We start from the raw sequence: 19771 nt of genomic DNA, 5'->3' as shown, positions 1-19771 counted from the left end.
TGTTAGGTGGAGTGACTGGTACTAGACATGAGTCACATACTCTCTTTTTTCAATAGGAGGAAAGGAGAGAAAAACAACACACTGACCAAGCAGGGAATGCACATTAATCATTATTAAGACAGAGAAACTAATCATGATTAGATTACAGTTCACATGATCCTTGTAGCACCAAAAAGCCTGAGGGAAAGCATCAATATTAACTCCGTGTGCTTTTAATACATACCCTTAAAATAGATTTAAGGAGTATTTATTTCTCCTCTTCCAAAAGGCAGGATCTTATGCTAGCAGTCTTTACTGGCACTGAATAGTCCCCCATTCTCTAAGCAGTTTTATTTAATGGAGTTAGGTTTAGCAGCAGAAAAAAAGATACTATTTTTTTCAATTTTAGTCTGCAGCTAGGTTATTAAGAAAATCCCAGTGGATAATATAAGCAATTATGTTTACTCCGAAACCTGCTTTTCCAGAATTTGGATGATAAAAATACCATTTACAATAAATTAGACTGAATATCCCATTTTAAGTCATCCAGTTTCAGTCCTTGGGATGTTGTTTGAAAAAAAAGTGTGCCTCAGCCTGTATGGCTGTCATTGTCTAAAAATGTACATCTTTAAAAACATCACCTCTTTGCAATTTTATTGATATTTTCTGGAACTCAAAAGTGTGCTCTGTAAATAAATGTATGCCCAGAATTTTTATACTTCCCTCACTTGTTCTTTCAGCACAGTTTGTCAGTTCTCATTTTCAATGCAAGAAAACCATAATTCTTTTCCTGACCTCCTTCATGCAGTAGTGCAGGAGGCCCAACCCTCTGGATTACTCTACTCAAGGGTCAATCCACAGGTGTGAATTGGATGTTTTTCCCACATAAGGGGACACAAATGTAATTCCTGTTGTATTCCCTGGAATTTTAGCTGCTTGCACTGGTGTGGATGTTTTTGTGCAGTTTTGCTGTACAAAACCATACGTAAAATAGAGTCACTTGGGAATCTATTGACCAAATTCATCGGGTTGATAGATTGATGTCAGTCAGCGTTTAATTGGGATGGAGCTTTCTGTCCTCTCTGGTTGTCATCAGAAGGTGCCAAAAATTTTCCCCTTTTGAATCAGCAAGTCCTGTAGGGCTGGCAGGCTGACCCTGTGCTGTGGGAAGCAGTGAGAGGAACCCCCAGCCAGTGGGGTTACTCATCGTGGAGGAGGCCCTGTGTCCTTGGCCAAGCATAGCTCCTTCAGCACACGTTTCCCTCTCTCCTCACCTCTACGCTACGGCACAATATTTCTCTTGCTCTCTCTCTCACTATCTCTTTTCTGTATCTCTCGGAAATCAGACTGGAGTTCAGAGCACTTTCACTACCTTTTATGAGGTAGAGTGTGATGTCATAGATGGGGGCAGGGCTAGTCAACTTTCCACCCACCCACCCACCTGTGCTGAGGGAGCTACGCTTGAGACTGGAAGCGGTGACTCCTCAACGGTGAGTAACCTCCTGTCTCATCTATGTCTTTATAGGTCTGGGGGTGGAGGGAACAGACATGAGAATGGGGGATTTTCTTGATAGCTTCTGTTTTTTTTTAATTAACCATAGGACTCACAGAGTTAATTGCACGTGTTGTCTTAGTCACCTGCGAAGAAGCGTTTCCTCCCTGGCCTGAAGCCCCAGAGTTAACTTCACCTGCAAAGCAATGGCCACGTTTCTCTGCAGAGGTGGTCCATTGGCTGATGGTTAAACTGATCCTTCAATGTTTATATTGTCCTGTGAAAGGCAGGCTCTGATCCCCTCGAACTCAGCTGCTAAACTTCCATTAATTTAATTACAGTGTTTAGTTACGGTGCTGGGCCATAATTTTCCTGAAGTTCTTTATGATTAAAGATAGATGGTGTTATTTATATATTTATCATTACTAACTGTGGATAATGGCTGTTTATATGGGACAGGATTTCTTTTTTTTTAACATTCTTTATTACTGTTTTTATTCAGTTTTTCCAGTATATATATGAATCTGTGTATTGACAATATGCCAATTATAAGACTTATTTTATAGATGAAATAAAATTCAAAGGTAAATTGTAGAAGACATAAAATTAAGCAGGAAACCCTGAGGAGACGTAACTCAGATTTAACCTTTGAAATTATAAATCAAAGCATTTGACTCTTTTTTTTTTTCTTTGATAAAAACTTGAGATGGGCAGGGATACTGCTGACTGAATTTCTTGGTGTGTTTTTTGTCTCACTACCTAAATGTTATGATTTTACTTTAAAGCATTGTTTTGTTACCTATTTTCCTTGGCCCAGGTATTACTGCTTCACTGTTTTAATATCCCCCAGCATATTAAAAAAGACAAGATGGACTATGAAGACCTTCCTTTCTTGTTCTGCCTCCTGGGTATCTATTAAAGCTGTCAAGATGTCAGATCTCTCATACTAAAGGGCAGAAGAAGGATCATACAAAGATTTTGGGCCCTAGGGATACTGCAAATCTTGCTATTCTTGTTCATTTAAAGCTCTTTACCAGCTTCGTGTGGGGTCTTGTCATATCCCAGTGAGAGGCACTAAAAGGCAGCAACATGTCCTCAATAAATCAAAGAAAGAGAGTGCAATCACAGCCTTTTCAGCAGAGATGGGCCATAGTCTGATTGATGAAGTACTTCTATTTCCAGGTGACTAGGTGGCTTTGAGCAATTGGGTAAGGATTCAAACCATTCCATCTTCTGGTCAGTGGCATGTGTTGGGATTTGGTCCATAGAGATGGATAGATATTCCTCCCTGATGACTCAGGAATGCTCTTTGTATCAATGCACAGGCAATCTAAATTAAATTCAGGGAGGGTGAGAGTCTTGTTTACAAAGCTACCTACCAAAACTTTCACAAATGGTTGTTTCCTTCCCTGTCAAAGAGAAAAATAGCGACAAAGAATATTAAACTGTCTCCCTGACGGGTAGTAGCTTTTTTGGCTTTGAATAATGTGCACAAGGAGTTTTATTACTACTGTTTCTTTCTTAAGTAAACCAAACACTGAAATCTCCAAATCCTCCTTTGCAAAGCCACGAACTTGCCTAGAAAATTTAGCTTCCCCAGCAAACTTTAATCTTTTCAGTAGGAAAGGAAAAACAGGTTAGTCAATCTCTAATGTTTCACTGGGAAAACTTTATGGGAATTGCTGCTCTTAAAGATGATTTGAAGTTTGTTCTTTTCAGAGGCAAATGCTTGGAGGTAAAATTTAATTTAGATCCTAAGCACATCCTTTGCTGATGAGTTTATCAAATTGTCTTAGCACATAATTATTCTCACATAATGCAGGAGACTTCAGTTTTTGCACAGAATTGATAAAACACAAGGAGCAACTGTACAGTGCCCTAACCTCACTTCAATGATACAAAAGCATTTTGGTGACATAGAAACTCTTTTAAGAGTGGTTATAAGGATTGGGAAAAGGGAATCAGAACTGGTGTCATTCAGTAATGATGGTGAATTAGAGACAGTGATCAGCACTAAGAGGATATCGTGGAACAGAGATGTCAGTGGATTACTTTGAATCCAGAGAAATTTGCATTCTAAATTTATCTTGTAAGATGAGCAAATTAGCAGTTGGTTGATTTCTTTATAGTGGGGAGTTTGTAGAGCGAATGATATTCCAAATTACATGAATTGTTGCAATAATTAACCTGAAATCTGTCTGTGCCAATGCTCATAACGAATTTTTGCCCAGGTAACCCCAGGCTGTGAGTTTGGCTGAATGACTTAACATTGGGAGAATAAATAAACTAATGTTACATTTACTGAGCTAATTCCCCTGTTAAATTATTTTACTGGCAGCTATGATTTTAAAAAAAAATTAAAATGTCTGAATTGCACAGATTCCTGCGTTTTACAGCTTAGGCTTAAATGTGTATTCAGTCAGTTTTGAAGTTTGTTTAATAAGATTTACATGTACATTACATTAAAATATTATAAGGCTTAGATTTCAGCTGATTTTATTTAGTGCTTAATATGAAAACTTTGAAAGCAAATATCTGAGAAATTTCTTCCAATACATGCTAATTCAAATGAGTTAAATCTTCATAAATTACTAGCAAACTGAAAGTTAATTTTTGATATGGTATTCTTAAAAAATTTATTGCTTTGTATTTGCAAGCACATTGTGTATAACTGCCTCGAAACAAACCCAATATATTAACTAGTATATTTACACCTATATATTTAAGGAGATCAACATTTAAATGACAGATTTGTTCCTCAGTCATAATGGCAAAGGGTGAGCAATAGTTTAATGATGTGAGATCATCTACAGGGATCAAGCATTTTTGCAGTATGATTAAAGCAGCTATGTGAAATTCCCAATTTTTCTCTATTTGCCAGGCTGATTTCTCTTACAAGTTGAATTAAAACTTTGTGGGTTGGTTCTTACCTTCTTTTTCTATGTGAGAAGTGAGGGTGAGCTGTGAAATGCACCATCTGTTCCCAAACCGTGTCAGCTGGCAAAGAGATGCTTCTCCCCCTGCCCTCTCTTACTGCAGTTTTGGGCTGGTTTAACACCATTGCCTCAACATGAATCGCTGTGGATTTAATCTTCTTTAAGCAGAAGAAGTCACAACGACAGTTCACAGAATTCTAGAGGACTCTTCATGTTGATTTAAATTGCAGTCCTTTTAAACCTCGACCTCAGCTTGTTTGAATGTACAACAGAAATGCTCCATAGCACTTGAACTGAGTGTAGTGGATGGAGGAAACCAGGACTGCCTTAACACCCTGGACTTTCTGACCCTGGGACAGTTGCACTCGAAGACATTAAACATGATTCCCTTAAATTGTAATCCTTTGGATGTTTATCAGTCCCATCTGAGTGTCTCAAAGCAGACACATGGTGTACCCTGGTAAAACTGAAAACAGAGGTAAATATTGTCATTATTTTCTTTCTACAAATAATGCTGAGCCATGCTCAAGGCAGAAGAGATCTATAGAATCACGATGGGTTTCAAAAACTACATTCTCATTCAAGACTCAGCTAATGTTCAAGACCAGAGTTTCTCTGTCTTCCATTTGAAATTTCGGTTTCCAGTCTGGATGGCCAAATTAAAAAAAAAAAACAAAAAACAAAAAAACAAAGAAAAAAAACCAAAAACAAACAAAAAAACAAAAACAAAAACAAAAAAACCTGAAACAAACCAATCAACCAAAAACAACAGAACAACCCCCAAAAACCAAAAGAACCATAAACACTGCCCCCCCCAAATAAACAACAGGAGAAAGACTTCACCCAGGTGAAGTTTGGTTTGAAAAAGAAAGAAATCCTGCAGTAACAGTGGGAGGATACCCCGCTCAAGCTGTGCAAAAAGATGAGAGTAGGTCTCTGGCGTAATGGAAACTGGTTATTTTATTATTCAGAAAGATTTTAATTGAATCATGAAGAGGTTTTTGCTGTCATCTCTATTGCTGTATGAAAAGTGGTTCATCCAGCCAAGTGTAAACATCTGCATCTGAGATGTTCACTCCAGGCTTCCTTTATGTGGAACTCAAGAGCCATTTCCAGAGGGCAGATATTCTTGTTTCAGGTAGACACTGACAACTGGTTAGGTTGGTAACACCTTAAAAAATTACAGAGGCATAAGCAGGTGAATTAAACCATGTGTTCAGACATGTACAGAGTCAGAGTTTAGCCCTGGGCTTCTTTCACGGGTTTGTATTGATATGTAAGTAAATTCAACTTTCTGTGAACTGAGCTGCTGCCTAATTTTTTCTGAACAGAAATATTTAAATTGCTTATTAAGGAGCATTTATCTATATAAAGTCGCTGTTTCTATGCTCTAATCTTCCTAGTTTCTGGAGATTGGAGAAATGTATAAGTTTTGTAGTTTGTGGTTTTTTCCCATTTGACATGTTTGGGGACCAAAATAGAAGAATTAAGGAAAACAGTCTCAGAAACAGTCATTAGGTTGTTTGAATTCTTGGACCACTAGGTCAAATCTAAGGACAATTTTTTGCAGATGTTGAGCTTCTCCCAGAGTGTCAGTACTATCTTTAACATTCTAATGCAATTAAGGATCTCTAAATAGAGTTTAAAAGGTGGGGTCCTTTGGCTGATCTCCATAGAGAATGAACCCATGAGAGATCTTGAGTGCTCCATGGTTCCTGGTCTTCTTCACCAAGCACAAAGAGAGTCTGGAATCTTTTGGTCCAGAACCTGGAATTAGGGAGGCTGAGTGCAGGATGAGATTTATTTTGTAGAAATGGAAACTCTGAATGCTTTGATGAGGTCACCAAACACACTGAATCAGTGGGGTTTATGAACAGCCCTATTTTTCCTGCTTTCATTCCTAGAGAAATTGTTCAGTCAGAGACATCTGAAGAAATTCTGGGGGTGCAAGTGACACCATCCATGGTGGATCATGACTGATACTTAAAGACACGCAGTTGGAATTTTTCTGATGCCAGCTAAGTGCAGTCAAGTCTGTAGGTAATCATGACTAATGTACACTATTTAAATAAGAACTTTATAAGAAAAGAGCCACTGCAAATGCTTTTTCATTTCACCATTCTTCTAAAGTCTATACCTTCATCTCCTTTACATAAGTTCTGGATTAGAGGGAAGATCTGGAGATGTGGTTGAATTAATTTGTTTTGTGCAGGGATGGTTGTCATGAGGTTAAAAGCACAGAAACCATTTGGATTATTTGAATCATTGAGGACACCAATACTTCTGCATTTGTTGCTCAGGGAAAATGCTACCTAAAGTACTGAACTGCAAAGGAAAAGAGACTCCATGTAAATTGGGAATCCCTAACACAAGTATTTTCTGAAGAGAATAGTACTGGACTTAAACAAATAAGCTATTAAAAAATTGTCAAAAATTGATATTTTTTTCCTTCTTTTCTACAATTACTCATATTTTTTCCTGTTTGGGTAGGACACATGCTCTTGTAGCAGTGAAAATGGGATTGCCAGCATAATCTACAGAAGTCATAGATACATTTGCATGTATACAGAGAAGGCTCAGAGGAGATACTGTTGTCTACAACCACCTATGAGGAGGATTTAGAAGAACCAGATCCAGACCTGTCAGAGGTGCATGGTCATAGGGACAGGAAAAGGGGTAAAAATGGGTTTTCACATGGGGAAATACCAATTAAATATAAGGTTAAAAAGTTTTAACTGGAGGGTAGTGAAATTCAGGTGCAGGGTGGAGTTCTGTAGCCCAGAGATGTGGGAGATTATCCATCCTTGGACATACTCTGAATTTGAGCAAAATCCAGAACAGCCTCATGTCATTCAAATTTTCAACAGAGCATTGAACTAGATGACCTCAAAAGGTTCTTTGCATCCTAAAAGAATATTTGCATAATAAGACATGAGTAATAAAAATGAGCCCTTAGAATTCAGAGCAAGATTTTATTCATTCCAATTTATTCTCAATTTGCTGTCATCTTTGCTTGTTCTTTCCCTGTGAATTGCAGCAGCCTTTACAAATGTTTTCTTCTGGTTTTGTTCTGGTTTCATTTGCTTGCAGTGAGTAAGAACAGGTAATTTTTACCTGTTTTGATGTTTTTTAAGGGCATTTAGTGTTAGCTAAAGTTAAAATTGTAATGAATAGATGCATTTACAAATTGTTTGTTCAGTAATTGCCATGGGAAAAAATTCCTTCTGGTAGGGAGCTCCTGTTACTTACTGAATGTTGTTTAATCATTGATTGAGTTGTTCAAATAAATGGAACCATTAATAATGAATAATTTATGTGGTATAAAATGATAGAATTTCCATTAGAAATTATTTTTGTATATGATAGAGCCAGCTCTGTCTGCCTGATGCAGCTTTCCCTTGAAGACTATTGTGGAGTTTTGATTTTTTTTTTTCCTTTTTTTAAATTTCATTCACGTTGTTGTAAAGTCTTGGAAAGTGCTCAGGGAATCAAACAGAGAAGGGAGTGTTTTCACTGATTGAGTTGAGCAACACTGGAAGGACCCTCAGCTCCAAGGAAGAAAAGGCCTTTTAGCACCTCAGAAATGATCAATATCTTGAATGATCAAACCCTTTATCTGCTTCTACAAGACATAAAATGTATGTGAACAACAGCAGGCAAATGTTAGGAGGCAAGGAATAGTTGTCCTGGTATCATCTTCTAGTCCACAACAAGATTTGATTTGATTTGATTTGATTTGATTTGATTTGATTTGATTTTTTCTGATGTGTTTGATGCATCATTTCCAAGCCCTTTCCTGAGAAAAGCCAGCTGTGCCCGTGGAGCACTTTATCTTCAAAGTGTCCCTGTGCTGACCTAGCAAGCATGACTTTAGAGATAGGAAAGTAGCTGAAGGAGTAGATTTGCCTCAAAAAGTGGCAGATCTCACAATTGAAGATGTGGAGATAAATCACATACAGATACCTCTCTGACACTTGTACAAATTAAAAAAGAATTTGGGGAAATAGCACATTCCTCAGAATTGCATCTTACATCCTGCTTTATCCTGCTTTCCATTTTGTTTTCTTTGTGACAAAATCAGGAGGAATAGGAGGAGATAACACAGCCTCATGTAAAACATAAAGTGTTACGGTGCTATGTTGATTTTTTTCATATCCAAAGTCTCCTGCATTTTATCACTGAGTACAATTTCCAGCCAACCAGACATGACCTGGACTTCTTTCAGGTAAGAGTGTTAGAAAGACATGTTTTTTCTTGTTATTTTACCTGTTCTCTAGATAGAGAACAAAAGATTTGCTTCTAAAACTCAGCTTCAAAGAGCACTAGATTATTTTGGGCTTTTAAAATGTTTCTAATCTTCAAATTACAAACAAGTCACAACTCAGGTTGGGAGCAGGGGGATCAGTAGCACACACTAGTTAGGTATCCTGGATTTCCTTTTTTTTTTTCAGATTTAGCTGAAATTGGATATGATCATGGAGCTTTGTACTGATGCTTTTGACAGAGACCTGTCTGTGCTTTTCTGTGACCTCAGGTTCAGACAATGCTGTGTCTTGGGTAGACTTCTGGCATGTGAATCCCTGTGTAAATTACTGTAAATTGCTTTTTTATTGGGTTTGATACTGAGTTCTGACAGACTTCCTACTCTCATTTTCTTCAGTAAGCCTCCTGGCAATACAGAAAAGTTGTAGTTATAGTTGGAGCTTGACTCTCCTCTCAGATAGAGTTTGGACTTCATCTTGTTGCAGACATTTTATCTTGTTGAATATTAGGTTTAAATCAGTGATACAAAATTCTGTTTCCTGTTAATCATCCAAGAACTCAGAGCAAATTCCATGGGGCAGAATGGTTTTGAAGTTATAAATGTGGTTATGCTGAGTTTGCTTCAGGTACTGTTGGAATTTGGATGGCCATTACACAATCCTGCTCTTTGCCCAGGACATTCCACCACTGGCCTCATCCTCCAGGCATTAGTTCTGTGCAGAATGAGGAAGATTTGGAAGAAAAAACCCTCGAGCCACCGTGGCAGAAGATTCATTCCCATGTTTCTTGGTTGTATGTTGGTGTAGAAAGTGTTTGAAGCTTAGCAAAGAAACTGTGGGGTATAAACAACCAAATTCATGGAGTGAAATCCTGTCCCCATCTACAAAACACCTTTAGCTTTATTCACTGAGGATTTTTTTCCTTATCCTGTAGAATTTTTCCAGATATTTTGGCATTCAGATTGTTGTCCAATACCTTAATTCAGCAACAGACTCTGAAAGTTCTGACACAGTGCTGTAGCATGAAAAAGACTGCTAAAGAAATTGAATTTTAAAAATTCAATGCTGTATATGATTTCTTGTCCTTACAGTGTTTCTGGTGAGTGATACTGGTTTGGCATCTTTTTCTTCCTGTGAAATGGCAGATAATGAGCACAAAAAGAAAATTAAATGTTTCTGAGAGATTTTTTTGTTATGGATCAAAATAATTTCCCCCATTGGCTTGTGAAAGGAATTCAACAAGATATTAATTAAGTGTTAAATACTGAGGAAATAACCTATGTTATATTTGGTAGCTAGAAGAAAATTTGTAATTTTTGTTTCATAGCAATAGTATTGGAGAAATAATTTATTGATTGTAAATGCATTTGTTGAATAGAAAAAAACCTAATATATATCAAAAATTCAAAAATGTATTTTTCCACCTTTGGGACCTGCAGGCTGGAGAGACACCAGTAATAATTATTTTCCAGAAAAATAATTAGCTAATTAGTTAACTTTCAGGTGTTTCCAATTGTCTTTTTGTCATTTCACCATTTCAGTTGTTAAAATATGAGCTTTCACATTAAGTATTCTTCTCAAAGCCAATTAATTAGGATATCATTTTGTCTTATATCCTTTTGCTTCTAAAATGCTAGAATATTTACCTGGAATAAGCAAGGCAAATGTAGAAATGCATCCCTATTATGCCTGTTTATATTTTATTGAGAATGTTAGTTCTGGGAGTATTTTTATTTGCTTCTGCTTTTGCAAATTAGCATAAAGCAGGTGGTAATGTGTTTTAAAATGACAATAGTCCATGGAAGACAGAAGACACCCATAGTTCTTGCTGTATTCCTGTGCTTTCTCTTGTCCTTGGATGTGGCAGCCTTTGTTAAATAAAACCAAATGGGCTTGGGAATCCCTTGGGTTTCTTACCTGTAATTGAAAAAATGCAGATGAGGGTGGTTATTGAATGGATTGGGCACCTATAAAACACAACTACCCCCAGAATGAATTAAATATTCATCATGTATAAAGGAGTAAGTTAATTGCAGCCAAATGTGAAAACAAATGGCAAGGACAGGACAAGTACAATTCAATTTTCTCTATGTGGCTACAGATCCATTTTTAACATCATTGTGACCACGTTACATTCCAGATAAAGACTTTTTTTTTTTTGAGGGAGAGAGATTTTCACGTATATAGGATGGTTTTCTCACAATGGACTGTAGCTAGCAAGAACCCTCTGAACATTTTGAAGTGACTGACTAAAACAGACCCTCAGCCATTGCACAGTAGTGCTGATAAGCAGCAGATGTCTCCTTCCATAGGGATGAGAGCATGTGAATGGCAAACAGGCCATTCTTGCATTGGCTCTCTCTAACAGGGTCATGTTTTATGCATGAAATGTGCCACAGAAATGTAAGACGTAATTTTATGAATAAGATCTTTTTCTTGCATACATCTTGTGTACGTAGGGATGGATTTACAGTTAAGCACAGCTGAGAGGAAAACGTTCTGTTGCATAAGAATACAAGCTGAGAAATCTATACTCCTGATTTACCATCCAGGTTCACAATTGCATAATTGTAGCCGTATTTTCTCTGGAGACTGTTGATTGACTTTTGGGTTGTGATAAGAGCAACTGTACCTGTCCAGGAAAGTGTGGACTTTGTTGGGAAAGGAGGAGAAGCAAGGAATGCACCCAGAATTCACAGAAAGCCTTAAGGGCTTGGCAATGCCTAAGTCACCTGCTAAAGATGTACAAATCAAGTCTTAGCCAAGTGTATTTGAGAGCCTAAGGATTCTTTATCAATGTGTAAAATAAAAGGTATTTTCTCTTCCCAATCTGTACAAAATGAACCAGACCAAACTCTATTTATCAATAGCTCCTAATACTAATTTTTTGTGTTCATACTTTTCAAGGTCAGTAGGGGCTGTTGATATGATCTCAGCTGCCTTCCTGCATAACTGATGCACAGGCTCCCTGAATTGATGTGCACTAAAAATGTCCAATAGTTAATACATATTAAGCAAAACCATCCAATATTGATTTCACAATTTCAAGAAATAGAATCAATCTTTCATGAATTCTTGTGATTATTTAATATAACTGCTAAATAAATAATTTCAGGTAATTAATAACTAAAATGACCAGCTTCACCTCTCAGCCTTTAAGTTTTGTTTTATCTTTGTCTAACCTGTGGAACCTGAAATATAATCAGCTTTGTTACCATGTACTTGCTGATTTCAGTCAACTCATTTTTAGTCATTCACTTGGAAATGGGAAAAACAGAGCTGGCTGAATCTTTCCCATAAAAGATGGTTTTTGTTACTGAGTTTCTTTAAATTCTTTCCCAGCTCCTCGGTATTGTTCTTGCATTGAGAAGAGGACTCAGTATCCCATAACTGTCGATGGACGATAAACTGAATATGATAATTAAACATATTTCATCAGTCTCCTCCTTTTTGTGAACTCAAGGAGTGATTGCCTGGGATCCTGCAGAGAATAAAGTTCCTTATTGGATAATTAAACATCATCTTCTGTAGGTCTGGCCAAAATAAAATCTGCATTTGTGACTTCTAGGAGCTAATTAGCTATCAGTCACTTGCCCTCTTCATGACTTGCCACTTTCCCAATTGTTATCTGCAAATTTCATCAAATGAGTGACTTTTTTTCCAAGCTTTTAGTAGAAATATTAATATTGTGAAGCCTCCAAATGGGTTCTCCAAGACCCCACTGCGAAATTCACTGTTGAGCACTGATTATTTTGTGTGTATGTGTATGTACTTCTGGAAGCAGCTGCTGGAGAATGTGGAATCCTTCTGTGTATGTGCCTTCTTAGTTTTGTGTCAACTGAGTTTTTAATCAAACTGTCATGTATTACTAAGCAAAAGACCTTTCAAAGATCCAATTATACCCACAGAATTATTTTAAGCAATTCAAAGTTAAATCCTACCGAAATATGATGTAGGTTACTTTGAAAATATTTTAACCCACACAGCCCTTTGGTTTCCATTAACTGCATTTCTTTCCTCTATTTATGGAGTCTGTCACAGACATTGCATCATTTAATTTGGGAGTGCTGTCAGCTGAGCTGGCCTATAATTTCACAGGTCATTTTATTTGCATTGCTCAAATATTTCAAGACTAGAAACTATCTACAATTCTTTTGATGTTTTCACCCACTTTTCAAGGTTTATTAAAATCAGCAGTAATGATATAGAACTTTCTTAAGCAACCAGCTCTTCTAAAACTACCCATTCTATATCCTTACTGACTGGAAATACAGATTTTTTTTTTCCTCAATTTCCCTTACATTTTATGGATATTTATTATTATAAATATGAAGACATCTCTGGAAGTTAGATTTTCGCCCTTCTAAAATATGAAACATAATTCTTCCCCGTTACAGGGGTGTGACAATGCAGGGAGAACATCTCTTTTCATTGCTTTACTGGTAAGGACAAAAATTTCCAGCTTTATTCTCTCCCATTTCTTCAGCTATTTTGCTATTGCAATTGCTGGTTATTTCACTTAGATTATGTGTCTATGTAAAAGAAGCAAGAAACCTTGATTATCTCAAGATTCTGGAAAATTATGCAAGTGGTGCAGGAAAATTGCGGCACCGCTGATAAGCAGCTCAAATCTCCTCAAAACCTGAAGGATTTTCTCTAGGGGGAAGAAAATTTTGGAACTATGTTCTTGGCAGATCTTTTCCAACCTTAATTATTCTAGGTGACCAGCTCCAGTGCATTTATTCTTAGGTTCTTTACAAATTTCGAATTTTCCTCAGCTTTCACTGTTCTTAGAGTTTTGTGGGACAGTAACCTAAGTTTATCTTTTATGGTTGAGAGGGCTTTTTTTTCCTAAAAGCAAGCAAACATATTTTTAAAGAGGTCTAAGCAGCAGAACACCATTACTTTGTGCAGCAAGTCAAAGGCTCTGTTGGGTGTTAGGACCAAAATCCATTGTTCTATCTGTAATTCTGTGGGCGTTGTAGGGAGTAAAGGTTGCCTTCTGTACTCTGCAGTAATCTTCCTAGTGGTGCTTTTATTTGCAATGTTAATTTTCCTTCTTATGATTTTTTTTTTTTTTTTTTGGAAAAGTGCATATGTTTCTGTGCCCAGATTTTGTAAGGAATTAACACACTCAGGGCTTGATTCGCTGCTGCCTCATTCCAGCTTTGTGCCAGTGTGACAAAGAACAGCTTAAAACTGGAGCAACACGGCGGTGTAGGAAGATCTAAATGTTAATTGGAATGATGTTCATTCAGTTTAATTCTTCTTTGCTGAGCCATAATACAAGCAAGGAGCTGGAGGCCGTAAGAAAGTCACTGGAAGTGCTTAGGTAGCCAAATTGGATGCATGGAATGGCCACCAGCAGATTTTGGAGAACACACAGCCTGTAATGGGGTTTTATGTCTCTTTTCTGATTTCAAGACTTGGAAGTGTTATACAAGATAAATGGATATTAGGGTCAAAGACTGAGTATCTGCTTCTTAAAATGTGATTAATAATGGTGAGAACAGGGAGCTCTTATCTACTCTAACAGCATATTGAAACTGAAGAGAGTTGAAATGGCATCAAAATAGGTAACGTGGTTTTCTAAAAGGTGTCATTGCAGCCTGCATCTGATCTTGAGTAAGTGCAAGATTCTGCGTGCCCTTATCAATACAGTCCATAAAATTACTAATTACTGTGTTCAGAGGCGTAGGTGGAACTCTGTTTATGGGTTTAAGCATCTAATTTAGGTGCCCCCTCATTTTAAAATGCTTCCTTTAATCATTCTGTTCCTTAATATATGTAAAACAGCTACCAGAAGGCTTTTCATGATGGAAAATGTGAAGCTGTTGGAAACCTTCAGCAACCAGAATTTATTCAGGAATGTGCAATAGAGGTTTAATCCAGTCAGTTTATCCACACTGATTATGAAGTAAACACTATTTGACGGTATCACTTTATATTCAATATCAATCCACCAGTGTTTCAGAAAGAATCATTTAACAATGAATAATGCTTGATTGTAGATCTCTGTAGTAAATTAGAATATCCTAATTTAATAGAGTGTGATCTGTTATTTGCCAACAAACATACAGATTGCCTTATAAATCATGCAGTAGTGTGGTTATAGAATAACACTAGACTGGATTATATTTCATTACTCCCTATTGAACAGTCATGTTTCTGCCATGTAATGTAATTTTCCATCTTTTAACTTCGTTTCTTTTACTAACAGAAATACAAATTAGTCCCGAGGAAAAATATTTACTGGGGGCAGGCAATTAACTGTGTATTTCAGGGAACGGCACCACGTACGTGAATATCATGAGAATGCTTTTTGTGGTTTTCACCTTACTCTATGTAGCTGTGTATATATTTAATGAACTCTAATGAGTTTAAGGCCAGAGCAGAGGAAATAAAAAACTCCAGGTAAGTATAATGTGGTTTCAAATACAGGCTTTCTGTAATGTCTGTTTTTGTTCACATCGGTCACTGACATTCCTGAAGGAGATTTCGCCTGGACTCTTCTGTTAATGATTTGAAATGCTTGTTGTGAGGTGTGGTGTGGCTTTTGTAATTGCCTTATGGCTGTTTGTCCTGCTTACCTTGCTTAGCATTTATATTACAGAGCCATATGCTTCCAAAATAGGGAGCAGGAAAGGTTTGGAATGACACAGGACATTTATACTAATTAAAAATAGCTAAAAACTTAGTGAACATGTGGAGTGGAATCAGAGAGTTAAAGTAATACTACATCCCAAATCGTTCCTACTGTCTGGGAAAGACAGAAATAATTGAAGCCGCTTCCATGGTATAACCAAAAGCCTTTATCACAAAAAAAAAAAGTGATAATACTCTTTCAGTATTTTAGGAAAGGGATAATTGAACATCATAAGTAGTAACCTGGCTTGTTACAGTCCTTAGGAGCATATTTTTAGGACCTGCTACTTTGAGAATATCCACTTGGATCTGGCAAGTGCCTGATTCACATTGTGGAACATTGAGACATTGCCTTGGAAGTCCCCATTATATGCTTGAAATCCTTTTGAAAGTTTTGGGTAGTGGTATGAACTTCACTGCAGTGTACAATGGAAGCTTGATGAGTGGAAGTCCCAATGTTTTGAAGTTCAGCACGTCCTTAAGGGCTCTTACATCCCGAGGACCCAGGATCCTCAGGCAGACTCGTGCATGGGAGAAGCACAAAGGTACAAAAAGCCTGGTAACCACAAAGTAACGTTCCTTGAGACCATAAGTAACTCACACATTACAGGAGCTGCCAAAACCTGCAGTTAACTGTCTCATCTTTTCATTTCTGTAGGGGTTTCAGAACCTCCTTTCATCTTTTCAGATGGGATTCTCTAACAAGCTCAGCGCTGGCCTCACACTGTGCCCGTAGACATCATTGGGGGTGGTATCCTGGGCTTAACAGGAATAATTAGAACAAACTGGAACACTTGGGAAAAATCCCTGTTGACCTGTTTTGCAGTTTCTGACATGTAACAGTAAATTTTTAAAGGTTTAAGTGAGAAGTAAAGGGGTTTTTTGTGAGAAAACAGACAACTTCCTAAACTGCAGAAAAGGAATCAACAACCAAAAAAGCCCACAAACAAAAAAACAACCCACAGACAACACAAGTTTTTCCTTTAACTTATTAAATAAAGTAATGTGAGGTATTGATCAGTGCCTGATGTTGCCAGTGCTGGATACTCCAAGATACCCCGCGGAGGAGGATTTGTTCCACCTTTAATGAGATCTGGGAGGATCCAGGCTTCAGTCAGGAAATGGCCCAGTGATCCAGCCGTGGAATGACCTTGCTGTATTTTGTTTTCGAGTAACCATGCTATATTTCATTTTGTTTTCTGTTTGTAGCTGGACAGTGCCACTTCTCTCATCCAGGCAGCTAAAAACCTGATGAACGCTGTGGTCCTTACAGTGAAAGCATCATATGTGGCTTCTACTAAATATCAGAAGGTCTATGGCACTGCTGCAGTGAACTCTCCAGTTGTATCTTGGAAGATGAAGGCCCCCGAGAAGAAACCTCTAGTAAAGAGAGAAAAACCAGAAGAATATCAGACACGAGTGAGGAGAGGGTCCCAGAAGAAACATATTTCCCCTGTACAGGCCTTAAGTGAATTTAAAGCTATGGATTCATTCTAAACCACTGAGCTTTACCAGGAGGGTTTTATATTCTTTTTTGTATGCGTACCTGCCGACTTGTGTGCGTCTGGCATGGGGTGGGGGGACAAAGTGACAATTTGCATGCGACCTGAGACTCTAGTCCAGTAAATAACTCTCTGCAGTGCCCAAAATTTGGGACATTGCCTCCTGATGTTAAGTGGACTTAACTCCAAGCTTCCTTTTTAAACTAAACTATAGCATTAAATTGGCCAAAGAATTTGCATCATGGGGGTATACGTGTGGAATAAATGATAAATTCAAGTCTAAACCCCGAAATTTTTATGCATGCAAGAAACATTAGGTTGGCAGGTATATTAAGTGAAAAAAAAAAAAAAAAAAGGAATTGTAATGGTAGACCATAAAGCTTGTATTGCTTCTGTTGCAGTGCAAAAATGTACTAGCCAATATGCTTCAATGTGTGGCCCAATAATTAAATGATATAACTTTTAAGTCATCTTCATTATAGTATGTGAATTTTTAAAACAGATTCAAACTAATTCATCTTAAAAATGCTTCTTTTAAACCAGATTTTGTTCTTTATATTCTAGTAGTGTTATGATTGCTCACATTTCAATTAATCCCATTAATATGACCAGAGGTTTACTTTTGCCAATTGAATTCCTTATGGTGGAGTATGAAGCACAATATGGTGATTGACATTGCCTTTTATATTATGATTATTATTCTGATTATTATTATTATAATATTAGTAATAGAAGACCTGGTGGTGGAATGTTTAGAGACACGGAAACTGACAGTGTGAGAATTTAGAGGCAAATATGTAGGTGTAGCTTGGATTACAGGTATCTGACATACCATTGTAACCACTAACTCAATAAACTCATTTAACCTTGGAATCCTCAATCTGGCTCATCTCCTTTAATGCAGATATCTCCCGTGTCATAGTTGGTGTATAGAGTTAGTAATTCTGCCTCGTGCTTACTTTTTTTGTCTTCCTACTTTGAATTTTTTGTGAATTTTCTCTTTTTTTTTAAGAACCAGAATAAGCCAAACATGGTCAGTGAGTCAAAACCAGAGCTTAAATCTGAGACAGATTTAACCCTCAATACCTATGAGACATATGTGTCACGTGGGATGAAATTATTTGTTTAAATACAATGCCTCAGAACAATCATAAAGATAATTCAATTTGTAAACTTCTAAGGCTGGCACTTCAGAACCTTGGAAATCATCTATTGTGCCACACTTTACAGACCTGTATAAGGTCTACTGCACAAATATCTCCTTTTATTCCTTTTAAACCCCAACAGATGGCTCAGCTACGGAGCCTGTATTATCATTATCAAAAAGTCTTGGTATATATAAAAGAAAAACAATGAACATTTATTCCTTTTCCTTATAATTAAATACTGTCAAGTTAAGGGAATCTCATGGCCTCACAGGGGACTTGAAACACTGATAAACACTGAGTCTCAACACCAATAGTGACAAGTGTAGCCCATGGAGAGTTTTTGAGAGATGTTTGGATGTTGTCTCAGATACGCTGATTATTCCTCAGAATAGCAAAGTACCAAATTTTGTTCTATTACCCTCCTACACAGTCTATGTAAAGAAATGTACTCTCAGAGGTCTTTTAGGAAATTACTATTTTTGCTTTGTTTAGTTGTACTGTGTAATAAAAGCAGTTCCCCAATCAGAACTGCAGAGTGTAGACATGACCAAAATACATGAGATGTGGGAAAGTCCTTGCAGAGCTTTCCCTGTAAAGCCTTGGAGTCTGACATAGACTGACATTGCTTGTGGTAACAATTAACCCCCTAAAAGTAACTGGGATCTTTACAAACAAGATTACAGAGACAAAAGAAAGGTACAGAGTCTAAAGATAAAAATAGCAAATAACAGACAAGTAAAAATGTCCCACCGTGTTGCATGAAAAAGGAAAATGGGCCTTTTGCCATGAATAAAAGTAATAGCTCTTCTTCAGAAGTGTTTTCCTCTAAAACTCTGATGAATTAACTCAGTGGTTGCTTTAAAATTATGTTGTTGCTCTAAATGGAAAAGTTTAGAGGAAAGCACGTAGACAAATGTCATCTGTGAACATGTGGAGTCTCCAGTGCTGGAGTCTCCATGGATAAAGATCATAGTGAAAGGAGTCTGGTATCAGTCACTCAGAATAGTGACTGTGTCTGTGAAATGCTCCAGGAAAATCAGGCAGTGAGGGAAAAACCCAGAGTGATTTTGGGCGACTTAGTACATGGCCATTAGAGTCCTACTTTTGGACGGATTATTTGCCTTTTGTCCATCCGTGCTCTGAATATCTTTATGGTCACACAATAAAACTTAGTACTGATAAATGATAAAGTAATGCACACGAAAAAAAACGAACCAAGAACCAACCAGGATGTGCCAGTTCAGTGCCCAGGTCGTGCAGCAAAGCCAACAGGATGAGGACAGGTTTGGTAGAGGAAAATGCTGGGTGCGTGTGTTTGAATTGCTCATGCAGTTTTTATCAACTCATCTGAAACAAGGGATGGAAAAGTTCATGGAAACGTGAGAAGTGTTACAAAGTCTGGAACTGCTGTCAGGTAAGGAGAGACTAAATCAGGTAAGGCACCGACAGTTTGGAACTAGGTGGTTTTTAGGGTCCCTTCCAACCCAAACCATTCTATGAAATTACTAAAGAAGCGAAAAGTAATCACTGGCCCTTAGAACTCAAAACTGTGGGGTGACAGAGTAAAAATTTTTCTTAAGTAAATTGTGGAATCCATTTTCACAGTGTCACAATTGCCACAGTGATCATTCCATTAACTGCCCCATTTAAGAATTCATCCCACAGACTTTCCATCTTGAAATCTTGCAAATCTTACAGATCTAGAAGAATTCTGAGTGTAATATCAAGTGTAGGCATAAAAAAAGAATGTGGATTTCATAAATGTTCTCTAGAGCCAGTCCTCCACTGAAAAAAGGGAACTCCACAC

The 19771-nt window shown here is 37.4% G+C and overlaps 1 protein-coding gene across 5 annotated transcripts in view; it reads left to right on the top strand.

Moving 5' to 3' along the window:
- The window catches only part of CTNNA2 (catenin alpha 2), a 463984-nt gene extending 446295 nt beyond the window's left edge, over positions 1-17689 (top strand). For 2 of the 5 annotated variants that reach the window (XM_069014748.1, XM_069014752.1), the window contains one exon: positions 16524-17689. In XM_069014748.1, coding sequence (XP_068870849.1) covers positions 16524-16811 — 288 coding nt within the window. In that variant the 3' untranslated portion in view covers positions 16812-17689. Of the gene's footprint in view, positions 1-1325; positions 1470-1580; positions 3851-16523 lie in introns of those variants that run through there. The other 3 variants (XM_069014753.1, XM_069014749.1, XM_069014750.1) reach the window with 3 other exon arrangements.
- Positions 17690-19771: the final 2082 nt, after the last annotated feature.

Source organism: Aphelocoma coerulescens, chromosome 4, assembly GCF_041296385.1.
Source record: "Aphelocoma coerulescens isolate FSJ_1873_10779 chromosome 4, UR_Acoe_1.0, whole genome shotgun sequence".
In the NCBI taxonomy this organism is placed as follows: domain Eukaryota; kingdom Metazoa; phylum Chordata; class Aves; order Passeriformes; family Corvidae; genus Aphelocoma; species Aphelocoma coerulescens.
The sequence above is the reverse complement of the archived record's forward strand: the minus strand, read 5'-3'. Positions and strand labels throughout refer to the sequence as shown.